Source organism: Tasmannia lanceolata, unplaced genomic scaffold, assembly GCF_043159265.1.
Source record: "Tasmannia lanceolata isolate RefF3 unplaced genomic scaffold, GAP_Taslan_0.1 ptg000003l, whole genome shotgun sequence".
Taxonomy (NCBI): Eukaryota; Viridiplantae; Streptophyta; class Magnoliopsida; order Canellales; family Winteraceae; genus Tasmannia; species Tasmannia lanceolata.
Window position 1 is genome coordinate 18,978,996 of NW_027518680.1, and position 17,668 is coordinate 18,996,663.

The following is a 17,668-nucleotide window of genomic DNA, read 5'->3' on the forward strand; positions in this document are numbered from 1 at the left end:
GGAACCAATGCTAAGAAAAGAATACCTATAGTCGGTTGGGTAGTACATGTATGCAAGCCTGTTAAAGCTAGAGGAATAAGAAGAATAAAAGAAACTAATCAAGCGCTTCTAGGCAAGTGGTTATGGAGATTTGGAGAAGAGGGATCTCAATTGTGGGCGAAAGTGATTGATATAAAATACAGGTCTAGGGACATTGGGAACTAGGCAGAACTATATGGAGGGATGTCATGTGCTTCAAAGAGAAATTCGACGAAGGGGTGGATTCAGAGTTCGTGCAGGAGATAGAGTGAGATTTTGGTGAGGTAAATGGTGTACAACCACTCCCCTAAAGGAGGTTTTCCCACAGTTGTTTGCTCTAGCTTCAAACAAAGTAGTAATGGTTAAAGATTGTTTTTGTCGCACAGGAAATGGCATAGTATGGTCTCCTTCCTTTCGTAGGAATTTTTCCAAGAGGGAATTAGATTTGGTAGGAAGATTATTGCAGACATTGGAGAAGTGTTATATAAAGATAAATAGGGAGGACAAAAGACTTTGGGTCTGGAACTCAGATGGGGAATTTTCAGTAAAATCATTCTACCATCTGCTTCTACCTTTCCCCGGTTCCTCCAAAGTAGCCCAAATGTGGGACATTCAAGCACCCCCCAGAGTCTGTCTTTTTGGATGGGTAGTAGGGCTTGAAAGGATTCTATTGACTTTCTGAGACATAGGAGATGTGGGTTTATAGACTATTGTGCTCTTTGCATTGAGGCGGGAGAGACAGTGGACCATCTACTCGTACATTGCAGACTGGCTAGAGAAGAATGGGGTGGACTATTGAACAGATTTGGTAGTCTTTCCAAAAAAAATCATGGAGTTATTTGAAAGTTGGACGGCGGCCCCGTTGAAGAAAAAAGAGAGAATACTATGGCAAGTTGCCTTCCTAGATACTATTTGGGTGCTATGGTAAGAAAGAAATGCAAGGATTTTCAAGGGCTTTACAAAGGGGGCATAGTTTCTCTTTCATAAAGTTATTGCTCTAACTTTTTTTTTGAATAAGGCAGTTTTTATTAAAAACAGAACCGAGATGGTCCTGAAGAGAAACAAAGAGAAAGGAAAAATTACAATAAATCAAGGAGGAAGATAATCAAAAAACTCTAAACCTGCCCTAAAAACACCTCCCCTGGCTAGGGAATCTGCTTCAGCATTGGCTGATCTCCTAACATGGTCAAACACCAAAGAAGAACCCTGAACCAGATCCTCAATTTCCTCGAAAAGGGCAAAAATCTCCAAGGAGGAATCGCTTTACCCGAAAGCCAGCGAATTACATTTAGGGAATCCCCTTCCACTATAATTTTGTCTAAAGCCGATCTATCCAAATACTTGATCCCGCTATGAACAGCTCTGACCTCTGCTTCATTTGAATCTGCTACTCCTATAGGACCCGAGTAAGCCCAAAGAACTTCCCCTTTTTCATTTCTACATAAACCCCCAATTCCTGCTTCTCCAGGGTTACCAAGGGACGAACCGTTGAAGTTAAGCTTCATTAGCCCATCTGAAGGAGGATGCCAGGATTGGATGATTTTCACTTTGCTGACCCCTTCCTTACAGATGTGTGCCCATCCTTCCCAAAGGTCAAAAGCTGAAACAAAACGAAACAAAGGGAGGCTCCGGGCCCAAGAGATGACAGCAGCTATCAGCTTTATATAAATCCAATAGGGAGACCTAGCCTCTCCTTCAAAGACCCGCGCATTCCTCTCTTTCCACAAGAACCACCACGTCGCCAAAAGGCACATCTTCCAGAGTATCCTGCCTTTCTTTTTCCAAGGATTCCACTCCCAACTCCTGATGAAGTCAGCCATAGATTTGGATGGAACCCAACAGACCCCAAAACGAGTGAAAATGAGACCCCAAATGATTCTAGCTACCTTGCAATGGATGAAAAGGTGATCTATTGATTCGCCATCAGATAAGCAGAGAGGACAATGATCTACCAACCACAAGCCACGCTTCCTCAAAAAATCCATTGTCTGAATACGACCACTGCAAACTGACCACCCAAAGAAAGCAACTCGCGGCGGACAATAGAACTTCCATATTGAGGAAGATAAAGGCTCCGCTATACTAAAATTCATGTGTTGATAAAAAGTTTTAACTGAAAAGAAGCCACAAGAGCTCCAAATCCATACGCGTCTATCTGCACCTGCTTTCTTGATGTAGCAAGCTTCTAATAGAGATAGGAATCCTCGAAGATAGATTAATTCTCGATCAAAAAAAGCTCTTCTAAACTTAGGAGTCCAAACCACTTTCGCATTCACTCTTTCAAAGCAGTCCTTAACCCATGCCCCTTTCTGAGACGACACCATAAATAACTCAGGAAAGAGCTCTTTGAGAGGCACAGCCGAACACCAAGGATCCAGCCAGAAACGAATCCTATCCCCCACGTAGACCTTGAAACGAATGCCTTTCGAAAAAAGAACCTCCACCTTCAAAATATCCCTCCAGACCAAGACACCTTTGAATTTATAAGTGTCAGCAGAGCACCAGTTTCCTTTCGATAACCCATACTTACTTCCAATTACTCTCACCCACAAAGAAGACTGTTCTTCGCCAAACCTCCAAAGCCACTTTCCCAATAGGGCCTTGTTAAAACCTTGAATCCTCCTAAGACCCAATCCTCCATTTTTGATAGGGAGACAAATCGCACTCCATTTAATCAAAGGAATCCCTTTTGATGAGCCTGATCCTCCCCACAAAAATCTTCTCTGGATTTGTTCAATTCTCTGAGCTACACTCGCAGGACATTTAAAAAGCGAGAGAAAATAGATCGGAATATTTGATAAAACTGCCTTTATGAGAACCAACCTACCACCTTTGGATACCAAGTTACGCTTCCAGGTGTCCAATCTCCGCTCAATTCTGTGAATAATGGGGAGCCATAAATTTTTGTTTGGTCTTCCCACTCTTAGGGGAAGGCCAAGATAAGAGGCTGGAAGAAAATCGAAGGCACATCCCAAGATACCTGCAAAGGAGGAAGCGTCGCATTCGGGAACGTTGATCGCATACAGCCTGGATTTCGTAAAGTTAGATCTTTGGCCCGAGACCATCTCATAACACCTTAAGATTGCTTTAAGATTTAGAATCTGGGAGACAACCGGAGAGCAAAACAGGAGAGTATCGTCCGAAAATTGAAGAATCGATACTTCTACCTTATTGTTGCCTATTAGAAACCCTTCAAAGAGACCCAACTCACTTCCTTTCTTCATCAATCTGCATAGGGATTCTGCTACTATCACAAAAAGAAATGGAGACAATGGGTCCCCCTGCCTCAAACCTCGAGTCGATTTGAAGAAACCTTTGGCAGAGCCGTTGATTAAAACAGAGAACCAAGCAGAAGCTAAGCAATTTCGGATCCACCATCTCCACCGGCCACCAAAGCCCATTCGACCCAACAGATAATCTAAAGCTCCCCAGTCTACCCTGTCATAGGCCTTCTCCATATCAATCTTGTATAGAATCCCTCCTTCCCCATTCCTTCTATAATAATCGATAGCTTCATTAGCTATCAAAGAACAATCAAGAATTTGTCTTTTGCTTATGAAGGCGCTTTGACAGTTCGAAATAATTGATGGTAAAACCACTTTGAGACGATCCGCCAAAACCTTGGCAAGAACTTTGTACAGGCTACCCACCAAACTAATCGGACGAAAATCCGAAACTTTTGACGCCCCTTCTATCTTTGGAATTAGGGAAATAAAAGCAGCACCTGTCCCTTTGTCAAGAACTAATCCCTCAAAGAATTCATGGAAGAATTTTAGTAAGTCAGATTTAACAGCTTCCCAACATAGTTGGAAAGGCCAAACAGAAACCATCTGGACCAGGAGCTTTATCTTTCGCTAGAGAAAGGAGATTCCTCCAAGCTTAAACTATGAAACGGAGTCTCTTGAGGAATAGGGCGAAGCATCCCATCAGCTGTGTACAAAGACCGGTAAAAATCAATAATTTCCGCTATAATCTTCTCCTTGTCCGACACACATACCCCCTCCACTTCTAAAGATTCAATTCTATTTCTTCTCCTGCGGACGCTAGCCATGGCATAAAAGTAGGCTGTATTTTTATCGCCCTCAGACAGCCACTTGACGCGGGATTTTTGACGCCAAGATATTTCTTCGAGCAGCAGCAGCCCTTTATGCTCTTGGCTTAACCTTCCTCGTTCCTCATAGTCTTCTTCTGACGCCAGACCACACTCTTCTAGAGCATTTAGCTCCAGCATTCTATCCTCCAGGATCCGCTTCCTGCCGTGGTCAAGCTCTTTTTTCTCCTTTGCCCACTCTTTTAAATTTGACTTGAGGAATCTTAATTTTTTGCCAATGATTACATCAGCTGGACCTTCAAAGACGCAATCAGACCACCATCTTACTAATCGAGCCTCCATAAGGGAATCTTCCAACCATGCTAACTCAAATCTAAAAGGAGCCGGTCCCCACGATTCCATTTTAGGATCTAAAAGAACAGGGCAGTGATCAGAAACTGAATGAGCTAGAACTTTCTGAGAGACCTCCGGAATTATTGCCAACCATTCTCCCGAAATTAAGAATCTGTCGAGCCTGCTTCTGATCGATCCTCTGGCCCAAGTTAAAGATGCACCGCCCAACGGCAGATCCACCAACTCATTGATCGCGATGAAGTCAGAAAAATCTCTCATACCAGTAGTGAGTCGCTGGCACCCTAACCGATCCCCTATTTCTAAAATTTCATTGAAATCTCCCCCGATGCACCAAGGGTATGAGCATAGATTTCTCATCTTTGACAATTCTTCCCAAAAAAAACTCTTGTCAGCAGATAATGTCGGACCGTAGACTCCGGAGAATAACCAAACAGAGTTGTCATTCGACTTTCGGAAAGCTATTGAAAGAGAAAAAACTCCACGCCATATATCCTTACTGACCCATTTAACCTTGTCCCAAGCCATCAGAATGCCCCCCGAAGCTCCTTTAGAAGCTAAGAAAGCAAAGTCCCACTCATTTTTGAACCCCATGCTTTTCATGTCGATTCTATTAATATGCTCTAACTTTGTTTCCTGAAGGCACACAACTTCAGGTCTCCAAAGTTTAACCAATTCTTTAAGTTGGAGTCTTTTCTCCAGGAAACCCAAACCATTAATGTTCCACGATAAAATCTTCATTAACAACCTTAAACAGAGGTAGTCTTCCCCGCCTTGACACCGAAGGCTCTTCCTTTTTTTTTGGATTTAGGGCCTTTACTAAGTGACCCTGAATCATAATTGATATTAGATTGTAATCTTACCAGCTCTCTTTCCTTCATTTTCAAATTTGCTTCAGAAAGGGTATTTGAGCTTGGAATACCCCTAACCTCCCTGAGCTCAGCCTCCATGATACTAGATCTGTATTCCTCTTCAGGTCCCGTAAAAACTAAGCCCAATTTAGTACTAATTTGCAAAGTGTGATCCACCATCAGATCAACCACATCCTGATGAGAGCCAGCCCCAAAATCATTCTCAGACAAAGCAGGAGAAAACTCTGAAACTAAAGGCAGTAAAAAAGACCCCGCCTTGCTACACCACCTCCGAGAAGAGAGATGGGAGAAACTTCCGAGCGATATCCTTACGAGAAAGCGAGGAGGATGCTCCCTAGCTTAACCTAATAGACAAGACACCAGCCCTCCAAAACCACTGAAATCAATCAATACCTTTTTGAAACCCAAAGAGCAAAGAAGGAATGAACTGCTAGTAGGGAAAATAACATTTGAAGTCCTAATTTCGCAATGATTCTCCACCAGACTACTCCCCCTCGGACCTTCCTGCTCAAGCGCCTCTTCCATCTCGAAGTTCAGTCTGGTTCGAAGACCCCCCAGTAGAATTAGATCATGAAAATCCCTCTGAGCCATGGAACCCTTCAAGGAAGTAGAATGAGAACCATATGAAAATTCCCCCTCACAGACAGGTAGCTGCGAATGTTCTGCTGGAGAGCCAAAGGTTCGATCCCAGAGTCTATCGAGAATAATAGCCCGGTAAGGGCTCTAACCTTTTTCAAAGCTAAAAGGAGATAGAATATTAGGCCCACTTGCACCCTCTGGATGACACCGATCGCGAGGCCCATCAAGAACGGCAGGAGAAACAGAGGCCCAAGGCTCCTCTGGACTTTTAGGGCCCACAGTTGAAAAAACGAGAGGGCCTGCTGATGAAAAATCGTCTCTTCTAGGAATATTTTGATGGCCCACGAAAGACACCTCAAAGACCGAAACTCGAGCTGCGTCTCGATTAGGCGATGGGGATAAGACAGAGATAATGTCGAAAAAACTGTTGACCAGAAAAGAAGTCCCCTTCCCTGATGCGACATCTCTGACAGGACCACACATACTCCTCCATCTGTAGCTTTCTGAGGAAACGGAATTTTGAAATTCAAAATTTGCGCCAGCTGTAGCACTACTAATCTGCGCCCCATGCAGCGCACGATAGTCTAGATTCGAAAGAACCGCCGGTTCCACCTCCCCTTCCTCCCTATCGGTGATCGCCGGCTCAACCGTCGAGGGAGACTCTTCTTGACTTGCATTGAATACTGCCTTATCCAAGTTAAGAGGATTTTCACCTACTCCATCTGCATAAAACTCTTCATTAGCAGGGTTAAAGGAGACCCACTTCTCGTTACTTCTTTCCAATCGATCAACCTCGGAAATTTCAGAGACCTTGATAATATTCTCTTCTTCTTCTTCCTTTCTTTCTCTTGTCGCTAGAATCCACCTGAGAGCTCCATCAATATAACTTTGGATGGACAGCTCTTTACCAGGAATGCCTTCTGACAAAATCAGTATCCATCCCGCCTCATAACCATACCCCGCATAGCAAGACGAATCAACCTCCACCACCTTACCTATTTTTCCCCCTATTCGACGAAAGTTGTCTACGCACCAGGCTTCAGGCGGAACTCCTTCTATCTTCCACCAGTGAGGATTCCCAGCCTTAGGAAATTTTGCATCCCACAACAAAAGATCCTCAAGAGGAGAGTTAATGGCAAGGTTCCAATCCCTAATTAATTGAAATCTGTTAATGCCCGAGGGTATGGAGATTTGAATTTCGAGAGGTGCAATTTTATAAACCACTACCTCTACCCCAATACTACTATTTCGAGAAAGCCAGGCCTCCATCGCCTCCAAATCACCTTCCCATCCCTCCCTCATCTTCCCCCAAAAGCCTAGATCTACATTGCTAATAGACTTCAAAGGAACCACTTTGAGACTAAATGCTACACCTTCCAAGGTAGCATGGAGTAATTTCTCCACTCTAGCTTTCCCTTCTTCAGGCGCTTTTGGAATAGAAGCAGGCACCCTTCTCACCATCACTTCTGATTGTACTTGGAAGTTGAAATCCAAACTGGACCAAAACTTGTTACATTTCCAGCATCTGAAGGCACATTTACAACACCTCCAGTCTCCAAGATCCCCAGCCTTTCTTCTTTTGGAAACACTTTCCACTCTTCGCCCAGATTTGCTTTTTACTGGAATCCAATCCGCCCCCTCATCTTTTTGGGACCTATTTCCCAACCCAGAAGTAGAGGCAAGGCCAAGCTGTTTCATTTTGGCGCCAGAGACTACAGAGATTCCTCCTTCTGCAGAACTTCTTCGACCCCCTAGAGGAATCAAGTTTGCCCCACTAGCCCATCGAGGTCGAAAACCCACTGCTCCACTTACACCGGTTGAGGCCCACAGAGGGGCTCTCTTGGCTCCACTCAGAGAGAGCAAAACACACTAAAGCCACCTCCTTTCAGGAAGAAATGTGCAGGCCACTAGATAGGATTAGTCCACCAGACTCCGATTCTGATACCCACGAGGACACCGAAATGGAAAATGACACCGAATCGGAAGATACAGAAGTAGAAGAAGCAGAAGAAACAGAAGAGGAGTACGATGAGCCCTACGTGTACAACGTAGAAACCTCTACATCGGAAACTTCAGTTACAGGGTCGGAGAGGGAAGAGTTCGAGCAACAATTTTTTTGTTCATTTCCAATAGTTCCCAAAAAACAGAAAACAGGCAGATTCTAAAAGAGAGTTGTTTCGAGCAATTTTCATGGCAACCAAAAAAGCTGTGATACATTAGTACCTATGTAGCTTGCTTTCTACATCTGTTGCTTGGGAAGCATCTTACACTCATATGCAATTGAGCTAGGTGTAAACTAGAAGACATTCTATTATTGCTCTAACTATATCGTGAAAACATTATCGTGCTTCAGATTTGTATCTGTGTATGATCTATGGCATGGTTGGAGAGTTAATGTGGGGGAGCAACTAATGAACCCAAATTGGTTGAAGCTTGGGCGACTCCACATCACAGGATTCTAAAGTTCAACTTTGACAAATCAAGCATGGGTAATCATGGACCATCATGTATTGGAGGCCTATTTAGAAATGAAGAGGGGGAGTTGATTTGGGCCTTTAGAGGTCCTATTGGTGTAGCAGATGCAAACGAGGCGAAGGTACGGGCCGTCCATCAAGGCATTAAGATGCTCCATAATGTGGATCTGAATAAGGTGGTGGTGGAAGGGGACTCCCTCAATGTTATTTGATGGCTTCGAGGACCAAAGCCAATGCCTTGGAGATTTGTCGCCTTTTTTTATGAAATCCATAATAGAATTGGGGCGGCATCAGTCTCCTACTCTCCTTTAGGCATGTGAGGAGAACAGCCAATGGTGAAGAAAATAAATTAGTATGAGAAAGGGTTTCCAAAGAAAGTCTGGAGCTTCTCGACTTTATTCCTCCCTAGTGTTCTTATATGTATATTGGCTGCTGTTTATTGCTTGTACATCTTTAGCATGTTCCAGGACCTCCTCGGTCTTGGTTCTTATTTAATGAAATCTACTCTTGCCTTTCAATTTTCAAAAAAAAATTGAGACTTGAGTACGTGTTTAATTAAGGGCATTCCTACAGAGACTACGTACTCCTTCAGATTGAGCTCGGCTTCGTTGAATTGTGCGGACATGTTGCCTAATGCATTGTACATTAGAAGTTCCTATCTTCAAAAATCAGCATTGATGTGTACCTCCAAGGCATGATTCAGTTATCAGTGGTGTATCTATGGCCCAGCAATAGCCATTCAAAAAAGAAAGAAAAAAGAAAAAAAAAGCCTATGGCACAGCCACGGCAGCAGAGGGAACACATATTCCCTCCTGTGTGAACACATCGCTGATCCTCTTAAGTAGAATATTAGCTCATAAAAGCAATAGTGAAATGGATTATAACTGTGAAACAACCAGTTACTCCAAAAGCTTAAGCTAGTGGAGAATTTCGTTTTTAATCCTTTTATACTTTAACACTCCGCCTCATGTGTGGCCCCCTCTTTCTTGGGTTGCCTACACGTGGCACATGTGGGCCCTCTTTTGGGTTTGGCCATTGCATGTGGAATTTTGCTATCCGGGAGGTTTGAACTCAGGACCTTTGCTCTGATACCATGTGAAACAACCAGTTGCTCCAAAAGCTTAAACTGTTGGGGAAAGGTGTTTTTAGTCTTTTTATACTTTAACAATAACCAATGAACAAGGATACTCCATTTAGGTCCCCAAAACATTGCAAAGCTAGTAATACTTCTTATTTCAATGTGCTATTTACATATTTACATAGTTCTAATGACTTCCTATTTATTTAAATATATTTCCTATATATTATGTGTCAATGAACATGTATGTATATAAACTATCACTTTTGATAGAATCATATGATTGTACAGACATGTCAGCATGTCAGGTTTTCCAAGGTTTCCATGATTGACACCTACTGTCTGTCATGACACCAGCAGATGCGTCCGTGTCTACGTAACATAAATTACAGCTGCATAGATGATTTTTAGTGGTAGTAACCATGGTTTGAAATTTCGAATTTCGGCCAGGACTGACACCGAAAGTACCTGAATCTGAAATTTCCAAGATTTCCACCGAAATCACTGAAATTTCCGACATTTCCACAGAAATCTTGTAAAATACCGAAATTATTTTCCGAAATTTTACATGATTTCGGCCCGACATTTAAAACCTTGGTAGACACTACACATTTCTGATTCATGCATCTGACCCACCCCCAGTATCTTTATGGGAAATGGTGTGGTATTGTATAAAAGTTCTAAGATAGAAAAGATTAAGAGAGATTTATTTCCATGAACTCACTGGTGATAACCATAAAGCTGCAGTCTGCAGATCAAAACGTGGAACATAGAGAACAGTCTCTCCGAAATCCTCCTCAAGCTTTTTATATATGTCTTTATCACTTCTGCCAGCCCAAATTTCGTCGCGAATCAGCTGTGACAATAATATAAAATATCAGTACAAATATGAAAATAGCCATATTTCAAGTTAATGATGAAGATTTTATGAAGAAAAGAAGAAAATGCCGTAATGCCTCGAGCCCTCAAGTATACTCCTAATCTAGATGTCATGCTAATAAGGCAATCAATGAACCTTGTTGCTCATTCACTACAGATAAACCACAAGAAGAAGAATAAGCAAGAAAATGCCCACATGGCATATTAATAGTAGAGTTCATGGATTATTCTAATAGATAGTATAGGCCCATGCTGCGTCACAAATATCGTTGACGGGAATTTCTCTGCAAGGGAAAATCTCGGGATACATTAAATTTTTTTTTTTTTTCAGGTTTATATCAGGAAAAAAATGATAAAAATAAAATTATTTAAAAAATATATAAATTTAGTAAATTTAAGAAAAAAATATAATAAAAATATCGTAAAAATATCGGGATAATATCGTGACATTATCTCGACATTTTATGATAAAATATGAAGTATCACTATATTTTTAAAATCTCAAGATTATTTTGTGATTTTGTCGTTTTATCAAAATGTCGTGATAAAAAAGCAATATTTTGAAAATATCGAAGATATTTGTGACATAGGTCCCATGGTCTTTTCTTGTATTATTCCATTGAGTTATGTTGTGGTATGGTGCAATACTAATTATATGTCTCAACACTTAGATTGAAACATGTTATTTCCCACTCCATTAGGCTATGGAGATGGCTAAAAAAACTTTCATGACTCCCAGTTGAGAAACTTATATTCAAGATGGAGCAAGGTCATCCAGCGATTAAAAACCTTCATAAAGTGCTTACAAACTCGCCAATTCAACTTGACTCCAAGAATTGGGTCAATTTAAAGGGTGTAACTTAGTTTTCATAACACGAAAATTCCTGATCAAGAGGGAAAAAAAAAAAGAAAAAAGAAAAACTACACTGGGTACCTGAAAATCTCATTTCAGTACTCCAAAAGACTCAACTAATCGAAGAAACAGAGTGCAGAATGCGCTTTTAAACTTGAGAAACTGGGTAGGTACCTGATATGGAGTGGAGACAGAAGCATTCGAAAAAAAAATCTCAGATATGATCTAGATCTGGAAATGTAAGATAAGATCTGAAAATTTCACGAAATTGTGCAGGATTTGAACCAGAGTAAAGAATAAGCTTTTATACTTGAGAAAGTAGGTAGGTAACTGATGCAGAGTGGAGATGGGAGCATTCAACAAAGAAAAAAAAATCTCGGATCTTATCTAGATCTGGAAATGCAAATATCATATCTGAAAATTTCATGAAAGTCTGCAGGATTTTCATTGAAAATCGGACTGATTTGCAAGGATGTGTGGACTGGTTTATTAATTGTGTTAAAGACTGTGTGAGGGTAATTTAGTGATTACTTGTAGTATGATGGGTATTGTAGCCTTTGTACAAGGTTGCCCTACTTTGGGCCTATATATGCATCATTTACATGGGAGAACTGACGCACGGAGCGTGAGAGCGGCAACACAAAGATGAAGATCGGCACAAGAAGCCACTAAAATAATCTCGTGGGGGTTTGAAAACCCATGCCACGGTTTGGAGGAAAACTCCAATATACTACGTGAAAGGAGCAAAGCTCCTTCACCCACGTGAAAGAGTCAATGCTCTCTTCACAAGTGATGTCCCAAAAATCAACTTTATTCAATTCTTCATATTACTCTCACATAGATGCACATGCTATTAAAGTGAAAAGTGTACTAAATATGAGAGATTGCATGCTAGATATGAGAGGTTGCTTGGTCGTACGAGATCTAATTGTGGGCCCTCTTTTGGGATGATCGATCCACGCCAACCATGTGTCCGCCACGTAAGCATGTGCTCCTGCATCAATCGCCCCCTCTAGAAGAAAACTCGAACTCGAGTTTGGTTCAATGTTGTTGACTATTTGGGGAGTGAGGATCAAGGTGGTCGCGACATATTTATGTCTCACTCCAAGTTTGAACTGAAGTCCTTTCCAATTCATTAGGTACTTCCATCAGGCTAGTAATCTAGCTCTTTTTGGCATGCGTTGGGATACCATTCGAATGAAAAGTAAGCCTTCAATATACTCATCGAATTTGAGAAGTTGAGGTAGAAAGAAGCCTTCATTAATCTCCAAATTAATAGTGGGACAATCATCGAGGTGGGGCCAATCTTTATCTTTCAAGTAATAGCTCTTCTCGTCTTCACAATTCTCCAACTCTCGCTCATTAGTTAAGAGTTCTGTCGTAGCCCCGAACTTCCATTGAAGCTCTTGCAATGCTGGCTCCATTTCTAAGCTCAGTTTTTGTTGGGCCAAGGGCTCCTCCTTACTAATCAATGTATACACCTCTCCCTTCTCATCTACTTCCTCCATGGAATTATTAATGGAGCGCAAGTTGCTAGCCTCCCTCGTCGTGGGTTTGATCGGGTTGTTCTCTCCCATAGGAACTAGAGTAATCTGCACATTATCTTTATGAAAGGTGTACGTATTTTTCCTTCCGTCGTGGGTAACACTACCATCAAATTGCCACGGTCTACCCAATAAAAGATGACATGCATCCATGGCAACTATATCACACCAAATGTTAACGAAGTACCGTTTTCCAATTGAAAAAGAGACCAAACAATGAGTGGATACAGTTAACTCATTCCCTTTCTTAACCCAAGAAAGCATGTAGGGCATGGGGTGTTGTTCCGGCTAGAGCTTTAACTTTGTTACCGCCTCTTGCGAGATAATATTCTCACTGCACCCTCCGTCGATGATCAACTTGCACACCTTTCCACCAATGGTACAAGTTGTGCGAAATATGTTGCTACGGAGCCAATCTTCATCGCTTTCGTATTTAGGCACCAAGAGGGTCTTTCGAATCATCAAGGCCTCTCCCGTATCTCCATAGACAAGCTCATCTTCATCAGGCTCATCTCCTTCTTCGCCATAAATAGCATCGCCAACGTCACCAAAGTTTGCACTTCATGCGTCCCCAATCATCAATTGTTTGGCTTTGGCGCGATATTCTAATACGTGATGGCCTGGCTCATTGCATCGAAAACATCGACCCGATCTCGCCGTTTGACAACAATTGCTTAGGCCAAAATTATTCCACTTACTTCCAGAATCGGTTGTAGCGCCTTGGGAGGGGTGTGTAGTTTGTTGTCTCATGTCACCATTCGGCGCTTGGGTTGCAGATTGAATGAGATCACCTCTCGGGGGTGATCGCGGCTTACTGTCCCATGATCCTCCAAACCCAATTCCTCTTCTGGCTAATTGCTTTTCTGCTGCAATAGCCCGCGGATAGGCTTCCTCTACCGTCCAAAGTGAATGGAGGGAAAGCAGGTCTTGGATGTTTTGTCGCAAGCCGCCAATGTAGCGTGAGGCTTGTTGTTCTTCAGTCTCCATCAAATCAGCCCTAGTGATGAGTTCATAGAACTCATTCGTATAATCCACCACAGAACGACTCCCTTGTTTCAAATTTCGAAGGCTATCATAGATCGTCTGCATGTAGTTGAAGGGGAGGGTCTTCTTCATCTCCTCCCACTCGACAATTTTAGGCTTTCCTCGTTGTTCGGGATTCACTTTGAGTTGTTCCCACCAGGAAGATGCTCGGCCACGCAATTTGATTGCGACTAGCTTTATCTTTCGATCTTCAGGAACATCTTTTAAATCAAAGATCCGCTCCACAGTTTGCAACCAATCGATGAAATCTTAAGGCTGAATGCCGCCATAGAATTCGGGCATCTCAATCTTGAAACCCATCTCCCATCGGCGATAATCCATACTCCTATCTTCATATTGTGCCTGTGGTCCTCTCTGCGGAACTTGGTCATGAAGTGGATTCTCGAAGACACCCTCGGATCCAGAGGCTTCATCCTCCTGGATGCAGGCTTTGAGTAGCATAATCCTTTGCGTCAAATCTTCTACTTGCAGTCGAAGTTGATCGTTCTCCATAGTTAGATCCGGTTCGGATCCTGGAGGGGTGGCGATCTCCTCCAAACGTCATGTACGGCGTTGCAGCGGCATCCTTAGCTCTGATACAAACTAACGCAGGGAGCGTGAGAGTGGCAACACAAAGATGAAGATCGACACAAGAAGCCACTAAAATAATCTCGTGGGGGCTTGAAAACCCATGCCACGGTTTGGAGGAAAACTCCAATATATTATGTGAAAGGAGAGAAGCTCCTTCACCCACGTGAAAGAGTCAATGCTCTCTTCACAAGTGATGTCCCAAAAATCAACTTTATTCAATTCTTCATATTACTCTCACACAGATGCACATACTATTAAAGTGAGAAGTGTACTAAATATGAGAGATTGCATGCTAGATATGAGAGGTTGCTTAGTTGTATGAGATGTAATTGTGGACCCTCTTTTGGGATGATCAATCCACACCAAGCATGTGTCCGCCACGTAAGCATGTGCTCCTGCATCAAGAACTCCTGAGTGGAGAATCCTCATCTTCTCCCTCACTTTCTCCTTGTTCTCCTCATTATCCTCAATTCTCTAACATGGTATCAGAACAAAGATCCTAAGGAAGGAAGAAAGGAAAGACTTCCTCTCACCATCTCCCATTCACGTTCTTCTCTTCTCTACTCTTCATCTTCTCAATCCTGAAGACGAGAGAACACCCCCCACCCCCCCGCACAAGATGAGACGAGACTCCCTCCTCCTTGGTTTTCCCTAGATCTATTACCCTAAACCCTAACTTAAACCCTATTCTCTAACCCTAGCTCTCCCTAAACCCTGACCCCTTCTTGTGAGTCCCTAACCCCCCCCCCCCCCCCCCCCACCCCCTCTCTTGTAAATACCATTTGTACATCCATCCACTACAAAAAAAAATAAAAATAAAAAAAATACCCTTTTGTGAATCCCTCCCTCCCTTTCCCAAATCCACATTTCCCCTTTTTCTTCTCCATCCCTATATCCTTTCTTGTTCCTTTTTTTTTCTAAATCCTTAAATCTCTTTCTCTTCTAAATCTATACCCTTGTCGGGTTCTTTCTAGTTCTTTAAACCCCCTTCTTTATGGTTTAAATCCCACTTTCCTTTTTTGAACCCTCCTCCCCCTCACTCCATCTATCTTTGTCATTTCCTTCTTCATTATAGTTGTGTTCTATGACGTTTGTGTTGATCTCAAAGGCGCACACCAAATGTTTGATGAAATACCTAAGCAAGATGTGGTGCCTTGAGAGTATTCTTTTCGTTGCACCCTTCAACTTGAGGGGCAGTGTCGAAGGTTCCATGGATGGAGTATTGTCTTGTTGTAGTCGTATTGTCTTGTTGTCATGGTGTATTGTTGTCGTTTCCGCATGTAGTTTCGTCATCTTTGTTAGTATAATTCCCTGAAGTTGTTCATCCTTCTTTGTTGGTGATTTGTTGGTCGGTTGCTTGCTTCTTCGCATTGTTAGTTGCTTCTTTGGATTTTTAATTGTTTCCTTCCGCTTGGTGTTTGTTTGTGTGTTGTTGGCGGTTCCTTTTATGCTGTTCATCATTCTTTTGTTGGTAGTTCGTTGGTGACTTATTTGTGCATTGATGGTGGTTAGTTGTTGGTGGTGATTGGTTGTTGGTGGCAGTTATAGTGGGTTTGTAGTTGGTATTAGTGATGGTGCGCTGTTGGTGGATGGTTGGTGTTGTCGGTATTGGACGTTGTTGGTGATTTCTTGAAGATGTGTTGTTTGGTTGGTTGGTTGTGGTTGTTTTGGTTAGCGGTTGGTTATGGTTTGTTTGTGATCATCTTTAGTTGGGTTGGATTGTTGGTTGGTTGATTGTGGTTGGTTAATTGTGGTTGGTTGTTGGTGGACTCGCTTTACGAGTCGTGTTTGTTGATGCTTCTACATGGTGAGTGTAGTCGCTTGGCGTAGTTTTCCACCTTTGTTGTTGTAGACGTTTGCGTTACAATCCACCCCGTTGGTACTTCTACACATGTATAGTTGCCTTGCGTGGTTTTACGCATTTGTTGTCGTTGAAGTGGTTTGCATTGCAATCCACGTTGTTGGTGGCTATATACACGGTCGTTAGCGTTTCATTCGGCCTTGTTGTTGTTGGTGGCTATATGCCCGGTCGTTAGCGTTGCTTCCGGCCTTGTTGTTACTGGTGGCTATATGCCTGGTCATTAGCATTGCTTTCGGCCCCATTGTTGTCCGGTCGACATGCTGTTTGGCCGTCGTTCGTTGATAGCGCTAGTTGTTGATCGTTGTTGTGATGGGATGATTTTCTATCACCCTGTTTGTTAGTCGGTTGTAGGCTCTTCTCACATTTCTGGTGGTTGGAGTTAGTTCTTCTATTGGTGATGAGTTGTTCCGCTGATGTCTACATGTGGTGATTCGCTGCTGTTCGTTGTGCACGTCTTTAGTGTGCCTCGTTGGATTGTTGGTGGCACCTCCATTGCTCGTTGGTTTGCGGATTTGTTCGTCGTGCTCTCATTCAGGTGGAGACCCTGTTGTGATCGTTGTCGCCGTAGTGGCAGTTGCTCTCGCCATTACACTCATTGTGGCCGTTGCTCTTTACCAAGCTGGAGTTCCATAGTATATATACTCCAGCTTGAGGGGGAGTGTTAAAGAGTGTGTGAGGTTTAGTTTAGTCATTACTTGTAGTATGAGGGGTATTGTAGTCTTTGTCTGCACGTCGCTCGGCACGAGGAGCATGCAACCTCCATTGGAGGACTTCTCTTCCTCTCTCGGAATCCTCTCCAATAAACTCCTCTCAAAAAATTACAATCTCAAAAACTAAAAAAAACTAACTAATCTCTATCCCCTAGCCCCTATTTATAAAAAATTGTAGCCCCTTAAGTGGGGTAGCAAATAAGAATGAGTTGTCATGCCACCTCAATAGTGGGCCACACCTTAGTGATCCACACACATGTGCTACATGTTAAATGTAAGTAGTTAGTGATGCATATTTGCAAAAGTACACTCCCTATGGCTACTATGAGGATGCATGTTTACGGTGGATAGATGCTAATGATGCAGATTGTAGGCCCAATAAGATGCATCGTTTTTTTTAGAAAATTTAAAAAAAAAAGAGGCATCTTTACCCATTGGGATTTATAGGATTTTTCTTTCCATGTTATTTAGTTTCTAGGATTTTATTTTCCTGATTTTAGTTTTTAAGGCTTTTATTTTCCACGTTATTTAAATTTCGGGAGTTTATTTATTTTCCATGGAATTTTAGTTCAATTGCCTATAAATAGGCCTCATGTATTAGAGATTAGTAGTTTTTTATGAACTGAATATTGATTGAGATCCTCACTTCTTCTCCCCCAAGACTTCTTCTCCTCTTTCTCCTCTAGTCTTCTCCTTCTCCTCTCTTCCTTTTTTCTACTTTTCTCCACCAAGTTCTCCTCTTCTTCTACTTCTAATCTATTCTTCTTCTCTTCTCTTCTCTTCT

At 42.3% G+C, this 17,668-nt stretch overlaps 1 protein-coding gene across 1 annotated transcript in view; it reads right to left on the reverse strand.

Annotated features, from left to right (window-relative positions):
* CCMH (cytochrome c biogenesis protein family) overlaps positions 1 to 17,668 on the reverse strand; it is a 31,526-nt gene that overhangs the window by 9,704 nt on the left and 4,154 nt on the right. The window contains exon 3 of the mRNA XM_077363071.1: positions 10,148 to 10,279. Within this exon, the coding sequence (XP_077219186.1) occupies positions 10,148 to 10,279 (132 nt within the window). The remainder of the gene's footprint in view (positions 1 to 10,147; positions 10,280 to 17,668) is intronic.